Source organism: Euprymna scolopes, chromosome 25, assembly GCF_053919585.1.
Source record: "Euprymna scolopes isolate OS-2025 chromosome 25, ASM5391958v1, whole genome shotgun sequence".
Taxonomy (NCBI): Eukaryota; Metazoa; Mollusca; class Cephalopoda; order Sepiida; family Sepiolidae; genus Euprymna; species Euprymna scolopes.
In genome coordinates this window covers 29484682-29501666 of record NC_136506.1, presented here as the reverse complement: position 1 = coordinate 29501666, position 16985 = coordinate 29484682, and the positions used below count along the sequence as shown (strand labels likewise).

The following is a 16985-nucleotide window of genomic DNA, read 5'->3' as shown; positions in this document are numbered from 1 at the left end:
TTCGTTGTTACTGATCCTGGATGCAGAGAGAGTGAGATACTTTACGAAATGGTAGAAAGATTCAACTATTTTTCCAAAACCTTTCGGGAATAATTTTAAATTTATGTCATCAAATTATCTACATCTGGAGAGGAGCTGCTAAGAGCATCCGTTCCTTCCTTAACAAAACTGTCTTCGAAATCTAGTCTCTTCTTATTTTCGTGGCAGGTGCCCGACTGAGATTAAATCTATGCTAAATATTTTTTTTTTCAGTAACACCAGATTTTTTAATTTTTACTTCAGGTTTTTCTTAAAGTAAATACGAAAAAACTAGCCACACAAAATAGTTTTATTCATATTATTTGGATTCTTCAGACGACTGCTCTCATCTTAAGTGTTAGTTTCATAACGCTTCGGTCGATGTAACTTCCAATTTTCTTCCGGTATATCTTGTCAAACTCAGGAATTTTCTGTCAAACTCTGGAATTTGTCTGTCGAACCCTTTCTGTTAAACTTGGGAATCTGCACCAATTTTTGGAGGAAACACTTTAATCTATGGGGATAGAATGCTCTCTGCGTAGTAGTGCTAATTGATGCACAATTGTATTTTGAGTGTCGCCTGCACTGAGGATTAAACCATCAATCTCCAGAAGAGTGTAACTTTCCGACTAAATTTTACCAAGTAATTTATCTACTATGCCACGGGTCATGGCAGATGAAACAAGAGCATACTGCTCCTGTGGATTAAATAGTTTGATTAAAAATTCTGTGTATCCAGAGTTCGACAAGGAGATTCCGGAATTTTACAAGATACACCTGAAGAAGTTACATCGACCAAAACGTTATGAAAATAACACTGAAGATTAGAACCGTACTTTAAAGAATCCAAATAATAATACGAATAATCAATCCTCATCTCAAAGATTCAAAAACGTAATGAAAAATTAATTAAAAAATAGTTTTAATTAAAAAAAAATTCAGAGTATTATTCGTCTCTGTCTGCTTACAATCCCAATGGAAATGCTCAAATAAGTTTTATTTAGAAGCAAATTTTGTTATATGCACGTTTTTAATTTAAAAAAAAAATTAAAAATAAGAACTGATCATAAAAGAAGCCTATGTTTAAATAGTAAAACTTTTTTCTCTAATAAATCTAAAAAAATTATTGTTTTGTTTATAATTCAACTAAACCGGAAATATAAGACACATACTTAAGTGGATTTTTTTTTTTTCTAAGACAGGAAATATCGGGATTTATCGGCCCCTTCATAATTCAACACTAATACCATATTCGGAATTAAGAGTACTTTAAAGTAGGAAATTACTAATATACCATTTCTTGTCATACTGTAACATAGCGCATATGAGCGCGTTTGAAAATAGCAGCAGCAGCCGAAGGATGGGTGGTAAGAGATAAAATTAGCAGCAGGAGCAGCGTTTGAACATGTATGCAAATTGGCAAGTCAGGCTTGCGGCTGAAGAAAAAGAAAAAAATTGACACCACGTAGTCAGAAAGAAAAAAAGTCGATGCCGAAGGAGACGGACGTGTAATGCGAAGGCAAGAATTGGCCAGCTGTGGCCAGCGTGCGATTGGAAGAAAGAGAAGCACTGCCAAGTTAGATACACATGTGGCAGCGGGAGACTTTTAAGCTGGTGTTGAGACGAGGGGAAAGAAAAACAGTAATAAACAACTTGAACTTTTAAAGAAGAAAGAAAGGCACGTTACAATGCATCATGAAACCATTAAAAACATTCATTTTTGTTATATAATTTTTTTTAATTGAAAAAGCGGCTGTTTTATTTTTTAATATGAAAATTTAAACTCACATTATATAGAAAAAATTATTTGGTTGGGGCAAAAATAATGTTGCTTTTTGACGTTCAACTATATATATATATATTAAAAAAAAAAAGAAAACATTATTTTTGCACTGACCTAATTTAAACTCATACAACATATAGAAAAAATTAATAGACAAACCAGGAGAACGCTCGACTCCACGTGAGTTCATCAGAGCACATTCCACTGGAGTGGTTGTAAAACAGGTACAGGGATGTGATACTGCAGCGATGGGACAGAGGTTGGAGCTTGGTCGACAGTGTGGGATCTATTAGATTTAAGACTTTTTGGGGGGGACCCTGTTTAAGAGTGAGGAAATACTTATAAAACAACTTTGGAGATTCATTTTGTAGGGGTTCCAATTTGCAAGGAAGATTTTGGGGAGAGTCGATTTTTAATTTCCAAACATCTTAATATATGTAGACATTTTTAATTTCCAAAACTCTTAATATATGTAGACATTTTTAATTTCCAAACATCTTAATATATGTAGACATTTTTAATTTCCAAACATCTTAATATATGTAGACATTTTTAATTTCCAAACATCTTAATATATGTAGACATTTTTAATTTCCAAACATCTTAATATATGTAGACATTTTTAATTTCCAAACATCTTAATTATGTAGACATTTTTAATTTCCAAACATCTTAATATATGTAGACATTTTTAATTTCCAAACATCTTAATATATGTAGACATTTTTGATTTCCAAACATCTTAACCTATGTAGACATTTTTAATTTCCAAACATCTTAATATATGTACACATTTTTAATTTCCAAACATCTTAATATATGTAGACATTTTTAATTTCCAAACATCTTAATATATGTACACATTTTTAATTTCTAAACATCTTAATATATGTACACATTTTTAATTTCCAAACATCTTAATATATGTACACATTTTTAATTTCCAAACATCTTAATATATGTAGACATTTTTAATTTCCAAACATCTTAATATATGTACACATTTTTAATTTCCAAACGTCTTAATATATGTGGACATTTTTAATTTTCAAACATCTTAATATATGTAGACATTTTTAATTTCCAAACTGTCCAGAAACAAGAGATAAATGGACATGAACGACGTTTAAAAAATGATCTACGAACAAAAATCTTACTTATTGTATTCAATCATTCAACAGCATATATTTGCATAATTATGACCTTTGTCTCGAAATCCAACGGTTCTCGGTTCATCCCTGCATGCGATCAATGGGTCTTTACAGCAGGCTCATGCGAGTCATGGCCAATCACCCCTCAACCTCTTCACAAACATATTTAACAACAAAAATATGTTTTTGTACAAAAAAAAAATGCTTATTAGTAAAAATATAATTCTTTTCATGAATTAGATGAAATTAAATTTTATAAATTAATTAAACATCATAACAAAAATGCAGCTATTGAAGATTGCGATATTTTCGTTTTTACAAATATCTAATGGATTTTTTTACATTCATATTTAATAAAGAAAATATGTTTTTGCTAAAGAATATCAATTTTTGAATTAGAAGTTTCCTATTTTTACTTTTTCTTTATAAACAATTAACAATGTTTTTGTTTGTTTTCATACATATTTAATAATAAAAATGTTTGTTTGTTTTTTTAAATAGCAAAAGATTTTCGCCCTTCTGCTAAACTAATTCTTTGCTGAAAGTGACGAATCTCAGACATTTATGCCATTTTACCAAAATAAGTTTTAAAGTCATTATCTGAACAAGAAATCATATTTTTACCAGAAGTTCTGCTGCTTTTTGAAGAAACTGTAATTAGAAAATAAATAATGAAATGACTTTCTTTTTTGTTCACCGATATAGAAAAAGGGGTCAGAAACTTATTTAAAAAAATAAACCAATAAACAAACAAAAACATTAAAATCTAATAAAAATGATAAAATCAAAATAAATAATAATAAAACAATCTACTAAAATCTTAATATAATTGCCATAAAAGCAATAAAATTACATTTTCTTAAAATACAAATAAGAAAATATTAAGAGTTAATAAATAAACATAAATGTTAAATACAGATAAAAAAAAACTTTTAAAAAATAAATATTCACATTTGAAAAAAAAATGTGTTAAAAAAAATCAAAATAAATATTGTTGGAATGAAAAGTTTAAGCTTGAAAACCTTGTGGAAAAAGAATTTTAATGTTTCAATAAAATTATTTTCCCATTTAAAAAACTAGTATGTAAGAAAATAATATTGGGTTAACACACAAAAAAATAAATAAATAAATATGTCACAAAAAAATGTTGCCAAAGGTAAGATAAGTTACATATCTACTAACCTGGATAAGTTTTAAATAACTGTTACAAATCGGCTGAAAATTTAATGTTTAGCCAAACCATATATTTTAATAGCTGTATTTCTGTTTAATTTTCAATTTTTGAGAGATTCTTGAGGTGTCACATGATCACCTGTCGCCATCTTGTTTTTTCTTTTGTTTGTTTGTGTTTTTTTTTTTGTACATTCTGTGATGTTTTTGACACCACTTTTTTTTATTGAAGTAAAAAAAAACATCCAGGTAGGTAAAAGAGTAACTTATCTTGCCTTTGGTAACATTTATTTGTATAACGTAGTCATTGGCTCTGTCATTTAAATGGTCAAACCAAAACACGTGCACATATTGACGACTCACGTACTGAGTTAATGTCTTGTCAGCATTTAAGCCATAACGTGAGCGTGATGTCATGGAATGAAATGCATATATATGCATCAAGATGGAAGGAAAAGAAGGGGGGGGAAAGGGGGACGCAGAGCTGAGTTTTTGGCACGTCAATATTTTCCCTGAGCAAAAGAGAAACTATGGGGGTTGGGGTACCATAATACGTAGATTTTGTTGAGAAGTCAGTATTTCGGTTAATCCCCATTTTTGGGAATCTCCGAAATTAGGAAAAGAACAGGAGTGCTGGAAACGGTTTAGAAAGACGCATAATAATAATGAGGACAAGGAATTCCATAAAAACAAAGATGTTTCCGAATTCAGAGTTACAATTCCATAAAAACAATTCAGTTTCCGAATTCAGGGTTACAATAAAGTCGTGATGTCCAAGTCATTAAAAGTTTGAGGTTTTGTCTTTTGTGTGATGACTAGGGCAAGGACAACAGCATATTCTTTTCATTGTTTTTACTCTCAAGTATATATCCGACACAGACACAATCAACCGAGAACCACACCACTCTACATAAAAACATAAGATATCAATGGATATATACCTGAAAATCAAAACAAGGAAAAGAATATGCTGTTGTCCGAGCCTTAGTGATGACCCTTGGAAACTTTTCTTGTCCATATACGAAGTATGTCTTCTTTTTTACCTCCAAAACTGTCCTCGATTCTGATTGGTTGAAAAGCTCTGGTGACATCGAGAGAAGAATAGGAAGGAAAAGAGAAGGATATAGAGAAGGAGAGAAAGAACGGGGGTGCACCGCAGTGGGACTTTGGTGGCAGTCCTATTTCTTACTACAAAATAACTAGCTGCAATAGGCGAATTTTGGCTGAAGTGGGGATGGTCTCCTTGCTGCTTCGGTGGCTTGAAGACTGGGTAGAAAGTACTCGTCAACGATCCGTTCTTGACACTCAGCTCAACAAGTGTGGGGCCAGGAACTGGCCAAGTACCTGTCGGACTGAGGTACGCCGCTTGAGTATCACCCAGGAGGTCTTCCCTACCACGCCTTGCCACCCGGCTTTCGGGCGGGGCAAGTTTATTGCGTGTTGCCTGAGGCGCCCCGACTGGGGAATGCCGACGGGGGGGGCAGACAATTTTTGTTGAGGCAAGAATGCCCCTACTTTAGGGAGCTTACCTCTTCTCCACCTTCCAACCTTGTGTCACACTTTGCTGCGGTAGATCGGTGGACAGCAGACAAATATCTACTAAAGAGGAAACGAAAAAGACGCATGGCGATTTGAAAGGTAAGCTGGACAAGCACGAGAGTCTCCTCCTCTTACTCCTTTTGAAAGCGAGTTGGACGACCTGTGAGTCCTAGTGAGAATTACTGCAACACAACAGCTGATTCTACCTATTTACCTGTCTCTCCACAAGGGCAGAGTTAGACACAAAGTCGGTTTTTAATGTGGGGAAAATACAGCTGCTAAAAAAAAAAAAAAAAAAAAAAAAAAAAAGAAAAAGAAAAAGGGCAATCTGGATAGGAACAAAAATAAAAATTGCCTCAGTCTAGAAGGATTTCTCTTCCACTGACCGAGGACAGAAAAGGTGAAGCGTAGTATCAGAAAAGATACTACACTTTGCTTAAAAACAAAGGATTGATGTCTGACAGGAAAGAGAAAGAAAGAGGGAACATGTTTTGTCGTGTTGTAAATATGTGTCCGTGACTTGCATGCGAAACCGAACGAAATAAATAACTTTTTATTTACCCTAAAAAGTTTATGTCAAATAAAATAAAATATGCATCAAGTGCGCTTGAAAGCCAAATCACAACGTAATATTAGGAAAATAAACAAATATTTTACTTGTTTAAAATTTATAATTTAAATATATTTCGGAGCTAAACTCCATCCTCAGTATGTTGTTTTCTTTCTTTTTTTTTCTTTCTTTTTTTTCTTTGCTTCTTCCTTGCCATGTTGTACAGTTTGAAAAATAAAAGTCTGTATCGCGTTGCCTATGCACAATTCCAACATTTTCAAAATACAACCGCTGAGATATGACGCGTGGCTCTTTACAAACAGACTTTTCTTTCTCCAACTTTGCAACATGGCAATGAAGAAAAGAAAAAAAAGAAAGAAAAAAAGAAAGAAAAAAAGAAAGAAAAAAAAAAGAAAGAAAACAACATACTGAGGATGGAATATAACTCCGAAATATATTTATGTTATAAATTTTAAACAAGTAAAATATTTGTTTATTTTCCTAATATTACGGCCCTGTCGGTGGGGCATTAGAATACGCCGACTGCCCCCCTGCAGAGGGTAAAAGTCCCTCAACGGGGGTCCTGGATATGACCTTAAACTATATCCAGTGGTGAGGCCCCAGCTTGTGGGCTTTGGGGAGTGTGGAGCCACCCTTTAATTACCATTGCTCCCAGGTCCACTCTGACCCGGAGTGGTAGTACCTGTTAGGGTCCCAACTATGGGTTAAATATAAACCGACGTGAAAACAACAAATATATTCTATTAAAAAAATTTTTCTTCAAAATCTTTGGATTCGGCATTAAATAACCCGAAAAGGGTTGATATGCCGTAAAACAAAAACAACCAACCAACCAACCAACCAACCTAATATTATGTTGTGATTTGGCTTTCAAGCGCACTTGATGAATATTTTATTTTATTCAAATTAAATCAACGTTTCTATATGCAGGTCACACCCTTGACGTTTATGTCAAAGTTTTATTTTATTTGCAAGTCTCTAAATACAACGTTTGGTTCATTTTAAAAGTAAAACAACGTTATGTTATTTTATTAAAGCGCTTTATTTGTTCAGATAACTGTGCTTCAAAATACTCATGATTTCGTAGCATCAGGCACTTACAGAAGGGATCACATGAAGGTTGCCAACATCCATAATAGTGTTGGGTCAATTAATTGGAATCGGGAATCGAAAAAATCGGAAACTTTTGGGGTATTAGAATCGATATCGGAAAAATTTATGCCTATTTGCCGATGCCAACAATGATTCTTTTAATTGGCTTTTTTATTTGATTTTCTTTAAAGGAAAATATTCTACCGCTGATATTAATACTAAAATAATGAATATCTGTTGATTTTAACCTATTAGTAAAACTAAAATCGATAGATCATCCCTCACAAGTGTATCCTTATGTTTAAGAAAATATCTCCACATTTAACATGTGTTTTTATGGTAATCGGAAAAATAACAACTTTATAGTTAAATATTTAGAGATTAGGAATTGTATCGGAATCGGGAATTTAATATGGAATCGATAATTGTATCAGAATTGGTAAAAATACTGGAATCATCCCATCCCTAATCCATAAGAAAGTGATTCTATGAGATTAACGGGATTCAAACATTACACAACCAGGTAATCAGTTCACATTGCTATTCACCAGATTAGGCCCACCTTTCTTTATCTAGATGATATTAAATAGGGAAGTTAAATAGTTTAAGTGGTTAACGACACAGACTGACGACCTAGGAGTCCCAAGTTCAAATCCAGTTCGTTCGATAAAAGTCATTTGCACTTAGGATGTTGGCAACCTTCACGTAATCCCTCCGATAATCGCTGATGTCTTTCTAGAAAGAATTCTTACTAGAAAAATATCGGGGAAACCAATGGCAACAATAGAATCTTTGAATTCATACGATAAGATGATGATGATGATGATGATGATGACTATTAAATAAACGGTTGATTTAATTTATGGTATTGAAACTAAACAATTTACTTTATAGTTTCATTTGTTTATTCACAGCCCCGTGATCATTAGATCATGCCTATCTTCCTTTATGTAGATAATACCATTAAATAGGGAGGTGACAGTAATCTAATGGTTTATATATATATATATATATATATATATATTTCATTAAATAAAAGAGACTTTTTTGTTTATTAATTTTGTTTTTGATCCTTTCCAACTTCCGAATAATGATCTTCACTTCTGGCAGGAACTGCCCGATGGAATCACCATATATGTCGTTATATATATATATATATATATATATATATATATATATATATATATATATATATATAAAGCTGAACGTCTCTAGGTGTGTCTGGTCACAAATAGGCTCCTACATGGTTGACTATTATAGAAAACTGATCACATATAATGATAGAAGATGTATCCAGACACAGGAATGGGTATGCTTGATCTGGCATAATGATGATTCATTAAAATTGTGGGGTCTGTGTTCGCGCCTGGTCCACAAAGTAGGGAAATAAAAAATTTAAAAATAAAAAAAAAAACGTTTACAAGTGTTTTTGATATAGATGTACATAATACTTTGATAAGTATGTTTTAACTTAAATTGGGATGGTATAATAAAATTGTGGGGTCGGCGTTCGCGCCTGTTCTCCATAGAATGGAAATAGGCACAAACTTTAATAAAGACTTTTCATATATATCTGCGTAAGTATACTTTGATGATTATGTTTCAGTTTGAAGAAATATGGTATAATAAAATTATGAGGTGTTCGTTCGCACATGACCTCCATAGAATGGAAATATGTCACAAAGTTTAACAAGGTTTTTTTTAATATAGATCCACAGAATATTGTGATAAGTGTTTCAGTGTGAACAGGTATGGTATAATAAATTATGGGGTTTATCTATTTTATTTTTACTTTCATCATATTTTGCTTTGGTTTTGATACATCCAAATTCGAAGCTATCTCTTTACAACCTTTCCTTTTCATAACCTATGATACTTTCATAAATCAGAGTCCATTTTCTGTAGGCTGTTTTTGAACCCAGTCAATGACGGGTACTTTTGCTAGTATATATATATATATATATATTTGTTCAAAACCAGTTAGATTAATCTCTGCCTGATGATGAATCCAGAAGTATTGGAAAGTATTTGGACTAACGACAAATATGGTGATTACATCAGCCAATTCCTAAGTTTTGCAATGCGAAAGGGGAAAAAAACAATAAATCAATGTTTGATGCATTTTAGGTCAAAAAGACAATATCTTCAGACAGTCTGATCTGGTAACACGGGATGCCTTAACAGGTATTACTACTCCAAGCCTAGTGGACCTAAAAGCAATGGTAACTAAGAGGCAATTCCACATTCCCCACAACCCCCAAAATGGGGCCTCACCACCGGATATCTCTTAATATCATACTCAGGATTAAAGGAATAATGGAATAAGAAAGTAGAGAATAAGGGAATGACATAAAAACAAATGACGGAATAATAGAATAACAGAATAACAAATAGCGACTAAAACACGCCCTTTCTGTTCAATATCAAGACCGCCCCCCCAAAAAAAAAATTTATCGTATTATTATTATTTTTTTTAATCAAATTTAATGAAAATACAAAACATTTGAATTCATTTCTTTATTTTCGTTCCAGCTTTTACATCTAAAACGTAATTTTGTTTTGACGAATATGAAGAAAAAATGTTTACGTGTTAGAATGTCGCCTGACTCCATTTATAGATGGAATTAATTAGCAACATCCTCGAGGCGAAGAAATAGAAAAGAAGCAGATTTATTTTTAGAACAATCTAAAGAGGCTAAAGAGGAATTTGTTTATTCTAGAGAAATATGTCGCAATTAACTCTTAACGTCCTATAACACTCAAAATATTTACCGGAAATGATGTCTGTATCCCCACTTCACCCAACGATGAATGAAAATAATAACACATCATTTAAATCTATTTTTAAATTTACTGAAAAGTTCCTGGACGGAAGGGAAATAACTCTTATCAGTTCTCATGAAACTTACATTCAACCCAGGATTTTTATCTTCAAACCTTCAAAATCAACAGAGATTAGACCATTCTTGTAATGATCTGTCCCGGTTGATTGTGGTGTAATGCTGTTTCTGTGCAGTTCCAGGAAGTCCACCTTCCACAGATATATAAAGATAAATTATAATTTGAGGTGTCATAGTAATAACTTACTGCATACGATAAAACGGTACTTCAGCTAGTATGTAAATGCTATTTAACTTATTTCTAGTTCCCCTTCTCTGGCCAAGAAAATTTTCTCACAGAAGTCAAAATATTTAATGTCATAACTTGTATATTAAATTTAATCAGCATTAAAAAAAAATACTAAGGCAATAAATCCTTCTCTCGTTTCGGCCATATCATAAGGATCATTCAAAATGTTTGGGGGTTTTTTTTTCTCTTTTTTAAAAATTTATATTCTATCCTCTCTTCTGCAACACAAACACCAAACCCATTTATTGTTGAGTCTGGAATTAACAAACTCTCTAGACTTTCATATGAGCAAATAAAACATCAATATTCATGAAAAATATTTTTTTATTTGCAGACTTCTATAGTCGGAGTATAGGTGTGGCCGGACTCCCGTGGTGAGGTCAAGGAAACTGACCTCTGGTCTTCTTCGAAACTGTGGCTCGTGATGTCTAGTCTGCCAGGAGCTCTCCACATGAATTCTAAATGACGCTGTGTCGGATTCCTCTGAAAGCAAACCGCGAAAGTCGCATAGGCCAGAAAGAAAGAAGACAAACAATTTGGGTTTTATCTACTAAAAATTAATTTCACAAAAATTACAGTCTTTTTACATATATATACACGTTCAGTTCTTAAATATTTTAAATTCACAAATCTCTCTAGGCGGATGGAAGGAGGGAAGGTGGTCAGGTTTCGGAGCTGGTTCCTCTCGAGATTGGCGCAAATCTCTCTCCAATCTGTCTAAAAAAAAACTGGGCGTTTGTTTTCATATTTAGGGACGGGTTGGGGTGTGGTGGTCCATTCAACCAATCAGAGCCAGCTACGTATCTGGGGAAACCCCAGATACATTTGTGTGCATGCACTTCATCAATATTACCAGTTTTGTAATCTGGGACCAACAGTGACATCTGTCAATCCCTGTCATTCAGAAAGCCATAGTCTGGATGTGTTCTCCAGGCAAATAAGTACAATCTTGTTTCTACATTATTTTAACGTTTCTTGTTATTGGATTTATTAAAGAACAAAATATATATCTATATCTTCTAATTCAAGTCTTTTTGATATCCACTGTCGTCCAGGATTAATTAAACAATCTTAGCATATTTACCCGGTCTTTCTCAGGTTCCAGGGGGTCTCAACCTCTCCAATGGGGAGCAAATCGCTCCCTCAAATAGTTATATAGGTGCTCACTTGTAACACAGCAGATTCCTAGTATATAGTCTGTAGCAGCTGACACTCGCTACATCAGAGGCAGAAGCTAATTCTCATGATTCGAGATTTGAAATCCATTTCCTCCTAGCTTGTCCAATCACAAGTCAGCTCTCAATCATGTGACCGAGTATATAAAAGGTGAAATCATAAACCTTTCTTCCTTTTTCATCCTGACCCTGCCTGGGAGCAGACTTTGCCTAGGGCTTTGGCCCCATGTAGAACGTGAGTACAACAAGCTAGCTATGGCTCTCTCCAAACTCACATTTCTTTCCACATGCAGTACCCTAAAGAAAATTCTTTATCATGCTAAAGAACATACACTTACTCTTTCTTACCGCAGGCCACTATCCCTTTGCCCTGTGTCTGCTATCGGACGCACGCTCCTATATACATAAACACACTGAAGTCTTTGCCTTTTCTTTCTCCTTTAACTGGCTTCCTTCGTACCGACGGCTACTAGCTATAAACACATGTAAATGGAACTGAACTGTTCTCTCCTTCAACCAGCCGGCATGATATTAAATCTATCTTTACACAAGAACACTTCAACATACTAACCGTTCCTCTCTTGTACACTCTAATAACGAAAATAACAAAAATTTGTTTATTAACATAGAATGAAACTCAATTTCGTTGTCTCTTATTCAATAAGTCCTTAAGTAAATGAACGTCTTAATTAAGGATGCACTGATAAAGCAAATTGGCTGATTACTGATTAATCAGCCTTTGATAATCGATTGTGGGTTTTAAGATGTAGACCGATGCAATCCCAATATGTTGTAACATCATGTCTTTATCAAACGCCCGAGAAGCACATGCAAAATTGATTTATATAAATCACACAGAGCAAACATTTCTGTAATTCACTAGCTAGGTAGAATCAAATATCGGTTTGTAAGATGCAATGCTGTAGCAGCTTTACTTAGAGAATTCAACTGACTTTACTTTATATAATAGATATACTGATAATAAAAAGACATTTTTAAGACAAATATAAAACTCCCTGAAATATAAGGTTTAAAAATTAAAAAAAAAAAAAAAAAAATCAGATAAATATCAAATTACCTTTTCTTTCTATGGGTAACAAAAAAATACATATTCCTGAAACATTTAATTTAATTTTTTTTTTTTTTTTTTACTTGGGAGTCACCACTTATTAAGGTCTTGAAGGCCACTCGAGGATAAAGGTTAATGGATGTAAAGTGATGATGTAGTAATCACCTATGGTGCAAATTGAGTAGAATTTGATTTATGAGGATAGCTTAACAGGAACTTGTTTACATTAGATTTGAAGGCTACCATGCTGTATTTAACCGGGAAGCATGCCAGAAGAACAGTGTTCCACAAGCAGGCAGTTCTGGGAAAGAAGTTTTGTTCATGGAATCTGTTTAGATTTAGCCACAAATAGAGAGACAATGGGGAAAATCATATATAATAGTTGTAGCTAGTTGAGTGTTTTAGTGAAAATTTGGGAAGAGAGACCATAGATTGGAGCGCTTGCCATGAAAATAGTGATAGAGCAGAGACAGGTTTGCGCCGTCTCTTCTGTGGGAAAGAAGGTGCAGGGACAAGAAAAGAGCATCATCTACTAGGTTTCGAAAATCACATCAGACATAAATTCCATAATTTATTTCTTTGCATCTGGGTCAGTTCATATTTCCAAATAGGGGTTTACAGGTGATAGTGGCCATATACTAATGTAGGAACAAGGATATTGCATAAAAATTTATTTAAAGATTTGTTAATGTTTCTTTATGGTGTTCTTACCATCGAGTTCTGATCCTTCAGCCATCACCAATGTGAAGATTGTTTCTCGAAACCCTTTACAAAATTCTTCATCCGGGTATTTGGGAAGAAGGGGAGTCACGCGTCAGTTCTGTAAAAAATAAAATATATATATATGTAGGTTGATCATTTACTTGAAACGTTAATCAGTTTGTACATACCAAACGTAATGGATTAAAAAAATTTCCATAATGAAGTGTTTTATATTTAATATATATATATATAAAAGTTAGAAAAAGTCTAAGCTCAATGAATGTCTTCATTTGTTTCCATGTTTACTCTAGATGTTTTTTTTTTAAATGTTTTTTCTATGTTTGTGTAGTGAACATCTGATGAGTAAGTGAATAAAAATGCAGCAAATACATAATTTTGCTGACTGATTAGTCGCGAACGAAACAATAATGTAATGGTTACTTTTTGAAAAGCAATAACTTACCAACTGATATAAATATAACAAAGAATAATATTAAGAAATTGAAAATAATATAAAGGAAGTTTGAAATCAAGTCTCCTCTTGCTGTTATTTCAGATCATTTGAAATCATATTAACAACTTTTAGTCTCCCCTCATTTAAGGCCAGATATTTTGTAATTCATATACCAAACAAAAAAAATGACTATGATTGAAACATTTTTTTGACCATGAAATGGGGTATATGTTTTACAAAAAGTTAGGAAAAAAATGGACCTACCCCTTAATGTGCGGCATAAAGGGCAAAGTTTACACTTACTATTACATAAATTAATGTAAAAAAAAAAAAAATCTAAGAGTTGGTTACTTATTTCTAAAAGGTTAAAAAAAATGCCAAAAATAGCTTTGGAAGATGGATTATCCCCCTTAATGTGCGACCTTAAGGGAAAATATCACATAGCGCCTGAATAATTCAGGTAATTACCTTTCCAACAAGCCTTCATTTGTTAAATTCTGGCCAATAGTTTCTGAGATTTGGAACTTATAAAATTGCCAATATATATATATATATATATATATATATATATATATATATATATATATATAGTGGAAATGGTAATTAATAAAAACTGAAGAAAGTGCTCAATACTGTTGTAGAGCAAATATGCGTTTTATTTTTTATTACCATATCTTTCTGTTAAGTTACATTATTGTTTCAGCTACCCGGCCGTTTTTTTGGCCGTCTATAGCTTCCTCAGACTTTTACAGAAACTTTAAAGATACAGTAATAAAAAATAAAACGTATATATATATATATATATATATATATATATATATATATATATATATACACACACACACTAATAGCCAAATTGAATATCGAAATGCTCATATCATGAAAATCTGAAGGCCTTTTGAAGATTATGTTATTTTATGGTTAATATTTTATGACAATTGGTAAAAATAAACTATTTTCAAGCCAATAAAATATGCCCAAATTTGCTTACATTTGTATATATAGTGTCCTGGCAGGCCAGCTTTAGTTTTGCTGCTTTGGGATGCATTTTGCTTCGAATTTTTTTTTGCATGGTTGCCTCCCCTGTGGCCTTGCCAGGCCACTAATATATTAAATTAAATAAATCTAACAAAGTTACATCTTATTTATTTATTAGTAACTAGCAATCGGTGCCCGGCGTTGCCCAGGTGTTTTGAGGTTAATGCTGAGAAAAAAAAAAACGGTCAAATAGGATTGTTAATCAAGGTGTGGCAGACATATGACTGGACATAAAGGTAGATATATTTAGAATTAGTTTACAGACCGTTTTAGAAATGGTGATTATTTTGTGACAGTTTCTGACATTTAGGTACAGTTTCTAGACAATCGAATTAAGGACAGTTGCCAATTTGACACGGTCAAAGGCAGGTTGTGGCTTGGACCAGATTGAGAGATCTTTAGGAGGTCGAGATAAGGAAATGATCCACCAATTTATGAACTTGGCAGACAACTAAAATACAGATGTTAGGTTCAGAGGGTCGATGGTGTCACACACACATGCAGAGTGCAATCGATACTTGAAGAATGTGATGGAGTTTATGTTTTTTTGTGTTTTGTTTTTGTGGGCCACTGGACACCATTCGGCAACTGGTAATGTGAGAGACGATGACATGGCCAGAAGAGAAGAAGAAAAAGAAATCCATTACACACAGCATCGGGGTCAATGACGGTTGTTGAGCAGGATGTAACGTTACATACAGACCCAACACGTTTTAACAGAGTGCATCACAAGGAACAGAGGACAAATAATAACTCAACTAATATTTTCTTTTGCAACAACCCCATTTATTTCCAGGTACTTTTCCAAATAAAATGTGATCGTCTTCTTTCACATGATCGTCGTCTCTAACATGCTCTCTCTCCTTTTTATAGTGTTTTTTCTTTTTCCTTAACATGACATTTCGCACATGACTTGCTATTTGCATCCGCACTCCGTTACAGGGGGAGCACATCTGTTTTCACAGATGATTAAGGCCAATCAAAATTTTAAAGAGCTCAATAGTGTGTTGCCATATAAAAAAAGGTTGGCCTAGACTCTGATGACTTCGAGATTAAGGGAAAAATTTTTTTTTTTTTTAATATCTGGTGAATGCTGACAAGCCATCTAGAATTTCACAAGCAGTTTCTGTTAAATAGATACAGAAGAGGCAGGCTAGCGAGGAGAGTTCATGCACTAAACATGTGAGACAGAGATAACAGATAAAGGTTACAAAGTGTTGGACATATTCCCCTCCCCTAAAAAAAAAAAAAAAAAATCAACAACCATGTGTTTAGATAGATATCAATTGTATACGAGCAATTAGGGATAGCTACTACTTAATGTATCAGGATGTGTATTTCTCTGATAAAAAAACGTGCTAAGTGGATATGCAAGAACATTACCTGCATGAAGGATTCACTCCCCCCACCCCCGCCTTTACCAGTTTATTATTAACCGATGGCAGGAGTCAATGTTTTTGACTTTCTTTGAGGGGGGGGGGACTCCCCTCGACACTCACTCCTGTTAATTGTTTTATTTTACAATTTCAGTAACTACAATAAATTAAAATTTTCGAAATTTTAGAGAATTTTGAAAATTTGCATTTATCACTTTTGTAGGATCTATCTATCTATCTATCTATTATAAAAAATTAACTTTTTCTGTGTGTGTGTGTGTGTGTGTGCGTGTGTGAGAGTGTGTGTGAGTTTCCTATTGACTCAGAAACAGCTGGGTCGATTTATTTATGAAAGTTCACACAAATCTACTTTATTTATCTGGCAGTGTTCTTAGATAGGTTTTGTGTCTGATTATCTTTGGTAAGTATTGCTAATCGAATAAATCTGATGAAGGAAGGTACAGGAGGTGATTTGGGCCAAAGTTATCACCATATATAGTGTAACATCACAAGAGCATTTGAAAAGTTTTATTACCACACAAGCAGAAAGGTCTGGCATATAAAAATCAACAGTAGGTTTTTTCAGATGAGGACTATTCATATAAACTAGTGGAACTTATGGAAATTCCACAGGGGACTCATTCATATGTAATATATTGATGTTGGCATTCTGTAGATGTTCAATGTAAATGGAGACGCTCTGATATTATTGTAGCTC

At 33.4% G+C, this 16985-nt stretch overlaps 1 protein-coding gene across 8 annotated transcripts in view; it reads right to left on the bottom strand.

Moving 5' to 3' along the window:
- LOC145247308 (uncharacterized) overlaps positions 1-16985 on the bottom strand; it is a 537232-nt gene that overhangs the window by 377039 nt on the left and 143208 nt on the right. For all 8 annotated transcript variants that reach the window (XM_080108929.1, XM_080108932.1, XM_080108933.1 and 5 more), the window contains exon 2: positions 13409-13517. In XM_080108929.1, coding sequence (XP_079965055.1) covers positions 13409-13433 — 25 coding nt within the window. In that variant the 5' untranslated portion in view covers positions 13434-13517. The remainder of the gene's footprint in view (positions 1-13408; positions 13518-16985) is intronic.